The sequence below is a fragment of the Nestor notabilis genome, unplaced genomic scaffold, assembly GCF_000696875.1.
Source record: "Nestor notabilis isolate BGI_N333 unplaced genomic scaffold, ASM69687v1 scaffold14102, whole genome shotgun sequence".
Classification (NCBI taxonomy): Eukaryota; Metazoa; Chordata; class Aves; order Psittaciformes; family Psittacidae; genus Nestor; species Nestor notabilis.
In genome coordinates, this window is record NW_009917128.1 from 2,221 (window position 1) to 7,970 (window position 5,750).

Genomic DNA, 5,750 nt, shown 5'->3' on the forward strand with positions numbered 1-5,750 from the left:
TGCCCCAGCACTGGCTGTGTACAAGGCAAGGTTGGACACAGGGGCTTGGAGCAACCTGCTCTAGTGGAAGGTGGCCCTGCCCGTGGCAGGGGTTGGAGCTGGAGGAGCTTTAAGGTCCTTTCAAACCCAAACCAGGCTGGGATTCTATGTGTTTGCCCAGCTGGGAGATGGCCAGGAAAGGCTGCCTCACATTCGGCTGCTGCGGGTGGTGCTCACGCTCTGTCCTGGCTCCCGTCAGTGTAAAACCAGTTTAAGTTTGTACACAAATACTCGGGATTTGAAATAAGCCTCAGCTCTGGCTCAGTGGTTCTCACCATCTGTGATGTGCCTTTTCTGCTCCCATCGACAACAGGCATCTCTCTGCCTTTTACAGAGCTTTATTTTCATGACCGTGGTGTACTTCGGCCCCCTGACGTGTTCCATCATCACCACAACCCGCAAGTTCTTCACCATCTTGGCGTCCGTCATCCTCTTTGCCAACCCCATCAGCTCCATGCAGTGGGTGGGGACGGTCCTTGTGTTCCTGGGTGAGTCTGAAGAGCCAGACCCCTGAGATCTGTCCTTCCTGCACTGACACACATGAGGTGTGATGAGGGGAGAGCCAACAAAAGATGCTGCTCAGAAGCAGGTCTAGTTGTATGAGAAGCCTGTTGGTGGAGGAGGGTGTTAGTAGCCTCCCAGGGCAGGAGGAGAGGAACATGACTTGCAGCAGATCTTAGGCTTAGGTTTTGCCCTTACCCCAGGTAAGTCGCTGCCTCTGAGCCACTATTAGTAGATTGGGGCAATGAAGCTGAGTTTTCACATCACTCCCTGCATTATCCTGGTTTGAAGCCGTTTGCTTTGTCCATGGGGGGCTACAGGGATGCTGGAGAGGGACCTTCATCAGGGACTGGAGTGATGGGACAAGGGGTGATGGGTTCAAACGGAAACAGGTGAAGTTCAGGTTGGATACAAGGCAGAAGCTCTTCCCTGGGAGGGTGCTGAGGCGCTGGCACAGGGGGTCCAGGGAAGCTGTGGCTGCCCCATCCCTGGCAGTGTTCAAGGCCAGGTTGGACAGAGCCTTGGGTGACATGGTCTAGTGTGAGGCATCCCTGCCCATGACAAGGGTTGGAACTGGATGATCTTTCTAACCCAAACCATTCTCTGATGGATGGGTTATTTTCTCTCTTCTCTGCAGGCCTTGGACTCGATGCCAAATTCGGGAAGGGAGTGAAGAAGACATCGCACTGAGGAGAGGGGCGATCTCTGCCCTTGGGATGGACTTTTAATTTATTGTCTTGTACCTCAAAATCAGTTCTGACCCCGGGCTCAGGACGGGAACCAGGAGGAGATTGGCTCTGGCTTTTGTTTGGTTGAGTTTTTAATTCAGAATCGTCTTAAGAGGTGTAATAGTTTAGTTTAAATTGTAATTGAGCTGCCTTTGTTCTGTTTCTGTAATCAAAGCTGCGTCCCGAGATCCCAGCAGCAGGATGCAATTCTTGCCTTAACAGGAAAAAACCCAACCTCCAGATCTTTATTAAAGAAAAAGAGACAATGGCCACTTCTGCAGAACCTTGATTTCGGGAATTATGGCTGATCCTGGGGACAAACAGCACAAGGAAAGGGCTGCTCTTAGATCCCTGTTAGTTTTTGGTGTGGTCTGGAAAGATGCCTGGATTAAAGGCTTGGAAAGGTGCCTGGATTAAAGGCCTATGTTGAAGACAACCCCCTCTTCTGATTGATTGTGTGATGTTTCTGTTCCGGAGCTGGTGGAGCAGCCCCTGGATGTTCTTCCATGAAGATGATAAGTGTAACCACTGAGATGCATTAAATCCTTCACCTGAGCCCTTCTAGACCAGAAGCAGCTCTTGGCCTATGTAAAAGTTTACAGGAAACCAGTTGAACCATTGGGCCCCCCTGTGCTGCAGGGGCAGGACCCTCTGCTGCTAAACCCATGCCCAGGGGGTGTGACAACAGCTTCTAGACCTGGAGAGGGCCCTTGTTAATGAAGCACCATCACGATGAGCTTCCCAGCGGTGTGTGGGGAGGAGCTGTTGTCCCCGCGCTGCCCCTGGAGCTGGAGAGCAGAGTCCTCCCCAGAGCACACTTGCCACACGAAAGCACGTTCCTCACAGCTGCCACTTGGGCTCCATCTGCTCGGTGGCTTTGGCCTCTTGCCCTTCCAGATGGGATCTTGATCTCTTTGCTGTTTTAAGTCTTTGTCTCTCCATCTCCTTCTCCCTCCACCCCTCCAGTGCTTCTTACAGCTCTTATGGCCTCAGATTTGGTTTTCATTTAACCTGTTTCACTGCTCTATAGTTCTACTCAAACTACATGTTTCTTGCAGAATTAAACCCAAGGTTATGGAAGGGATTTTCTCTGTCACCTTCACCTCTTTGCTGACTGACGTTGTCTTAAAGGTCAAGCAATCAGCAGCAGACAAATAGGTTCTTAGTAGAGAAGTCTGAAGTAAGAGCTTGACTCCTGTCAAATGTGCTGCTGTCTGGTACCTTTCAGAGATCCCTGGAGACCATTCTGCTTCCCAGGATCTCAAAGGCAACGAATCCTATTCCCATTTCGGAAAAGGAAGCAGAGAAACTGCACGACTTGTTCACAAACACCGTGGCAGAGAAGGATTCGTTCTCGTGTGTGTGGTTCAATCCTGTCTTTTCTCTGTGTTCCCGGGACTTGTGCTCCTCTGTCTCCTGGCACTACTTTAACTTTAGGCAGTTCTCACACCCAGCAACCGAAAGCTTCAGGTGAGCTCTCAGTTCTGTTACTTTTACAGACTTCTTTTCCCTTCCCTATCAGTAACACAGGGATGGACCCAGCTCCTCTGGCCCTGCAGGGACAGACCCGGCTCCCCTGGCGCTGTGCACATACAGAGTACGGGGGCTGCTCCTCCCCCTCTCACCCTGCCTGTAGGTGTAGCTGGAGGAGAAACCACGTCTTCAACAAAAACCTCCCAAACCAACCCCAGACCAAAGAGTCTGTGAATTCTTTTCTTAACCATTGAAAAGAAGCCACCATTTCTGGGGAGCTCCTGCTCACAGGTCAGGTCTGTGCCCTTGCCCGCGCTGCAGCAGCCTCGACAGCAGAAAAAGAAGCTCCCTTGGGTGTGTTTTCCAAGCTGAGATCTGTCCTTACCAATATCTTCACGGTGTCTGTATTCAGAGCACAGATTTACAGCTCCGTCTGCCAAGAAGAAAGAAAAGGAAGGAGATTTTCTCTCTCCTGATTGCTGCAGGCTCCCTTGACCCACTTCAGCTCTGAAGCTTATTCCTGGTATTGCTCCCACTCGGTTCTTGCTGCACCTCTGACTCTTGGTCCATAAGGAGTTCTGCAAACAAAGCCAGCTCGTGTAGCCTCCCGGAGCCGGTGCCTTCCCTGCACGCCTCACGTACTGCAGGGCCCGGGGGAGGCTCCGAGAGCAAGGCAGGAACCTCTTGGCACATCAGCACGGGCTTTACTTGGCCGCACTGAAGTGGTGCCACGAAGCAGGGCCCCAGCTCGGAGGTGCCGGGAGCCTGCTGCAGTGCCTCTCCCCAGTGCCAGGCTGGTTACCCTGCGCCTGCTGGCTTCTGGCACATGCTCCTGCCTGAGCTCAGCGGCCTCTTGCACTGAAGACAGGTAAACCCCAAGGGAACGGGGTGAGGATGCAGTAAAAGCTTCATTCTCTCTGCAACTTCTTCCTGTTAGAAACGGAAGCTCCTCTTCCAGGCACCTTTTGCAGAGGGATAATGACGTTTCATGTCTTTTTGGCTTTCATGAACAGCACAAGGGTCTTCAGGGGCAGTGCTTGAACTTGGGGCAAGTGTCAGGGAAGGCTCTCTGTCCTCGAGTAAGAGACGAGTAACATACAAAGAGTTGGCAGAACTTCCTCTAGTTCATGGAGATGCTGCCCGTCCTCCAGGCTATGGTTGTGCAAAGGGATCCTCGACTCCCGCTGCCACGTTTGACTTCACTTACTCAAAGGAGGAAGAGTCCTATGGGAGGGAGTTTGTGCACTACCAGCAGCTTAGAGCTTGCAGGGGATTCAAGCACAGTGCCCAGGTTCTCTCCCAACAGTCGGGGCTTCAGCGCTTCTGCTGTCACTTACTTTGGGTCTCTGCTCTTTTCAGACAAGCTCCAGTTTATTAGAAGGGTGCAAAGGGAGTTAAATCAAGGTTTACGTCGCTCCTTGTAGTGCTGGGAGCTCGACCTGTCTATTCCTGCAGCTCTGAGCAGGAGGTTTGGGTGCTAATGACACCCTCTCCAAACTGAACAGGTTTTGTACAGGGTCAAACGTTGCCCTTCGCAGCCAGGGTGGAGGTGGTGGGTGCTTTGAGCACTCCTCGTGTGTTGAGTTGGGGCTCACTTGCCTGGGAGCTATTAAAGGGAACGCTCGTGGTTTGCCCCTTCCTTGGCAGATGTCACTGGGCTTTCTCTGAGTAGAAGAGGAAGGGAAATCAGTTGAGTCAGAGATTAATGTATTAAGTGTCTCAGACAAAGCTCTGCAAGAGCAGAACACAAAGGTCAGACTGAGAAGTTACAAAGAGATTCCAGCTTCCTTTCTTCTGCTTTCTGTTGGCTGCAGAGTCCCAGCCCTGAGTCCAGCTATGACTCAGGTAATTACCAGCAGGGGGAAGTCTTATTTCAATCCTTTTCAAGGAAGGCAAGGAGAAATCCACCAAACAAAGCAGTTCCTCCTGAATCAGTGACCTCACTGGACTCGTGGAGCCTCTGACTTACAGTGAAAACATCACCTGGAAATCCAGGCTTTCTTCTGCTTATTCCTTTTTGGCCATCAGCAGAGACTACATTGAAGACAAGTCGTTGGGAGCTTTCAGGCAATCGCCATCTCTTCTGCAGAGTGACCTTCAGTACAAATAGAATCAAAATGGTTTAGGTTGGAAGGGACCTCAAAGCTCCTCCAGCTCCAACCCCTGCCCCGGGCAGGGACACCTCCCACTAGAGCAGGTTGCTCCAAGCCCCTGTGTCCAACCTGGCCTTGAACACTGCCAGGGATGGGGCAGCCACAGCTCCTCTGGGCACCCTGTGCCAGCGCCTCAGCACCCTCACAGGGAAGAGCTTCTGCCTCAGAGCTCATCTCAATCTCCCCTCTGGCAGGTTCAAGCCATTCCTCTTGTCCTGTCCCTCCATCCCTTGTCCAAAGCCCCTCTCCAGGTTTCCTGCAGCCCCTTTAGGCACTGGAAGACTGTATCAACGCCCTTATTCTATGTGCTCTCTAAACATTTGGGGTTTTTAAACATCTGCTGATGGTGTTGCAGAAGGAGCTCAGAAAAACAAGGAAGATGAAAGGAAAAGGAACGCAGCTGCCAAGCGTCCCCCCTGTGGGTGCCATGTCTCAGTTCGCTGTGAAATAACACTTCACCTTCCTTAGCTGCTACAACAGCACGTTCCTCCTGGAGGGGAAGCAGGCAGGAGCGCCGCAGCGAGGTAACCTGCTGTTGATCCTCAGTGCATGCCTGACTCTTCTCACCTCCCTGGAACCACCGAGAACTGACAAGGTTCCTGGGAGAATTCTGCCAGAAGTGGTTTTAAAAACATGCCGTGGCTGCTGCTGCGCAGGCACCAGCTGCCTGTGTCACCTGAGGACACGGCGCCAGGCAGGTGTGCACGTACTTACTAACAGTGTGTGTCCTCAGTGTACGGACACGGAGCTGTTGGAGCGAGTCCAGAGGAGGCCACGAGGATGCTCAGGGGCTGGAGCAGCTCCTGGCTGGAGACAGGCTGAGAACATTGGGGGTGGAGAAGAGCAAGTGCTGGGG

At 52.3% G+C, this 5,750-nt stretch overlaps 1 protein-coding gene across 1 annotated transcript in view; it reads left to right on the top strand.

Moving 5' to 3' along the window:
* SLC35B1 (solute carrier family 35, member B1) overlaps positions 1 to 1,371 on the top strand; it is a gene marked incomplete at its 5' end in the record, with an annotated part of 3,587 nt that extends 2,216 nt beyond the window's left edge. Inside the window, 2 exons of the mRNA XM_010024951.1 lie at positions 374 to 527; positions 1,178 to 1,371. Of these exons, the coding sequence (XP_010023253.1) occupies positions 374 to 527; positions 1,178 to 1,230 (207 nt within the window). The remainder of the gene's footprint in view (positions 1 to 373; positions 528 to 1,177) is intronic.
* Positions 1,372 to 5,750: the final 4,379 nt, after the last annotated feature.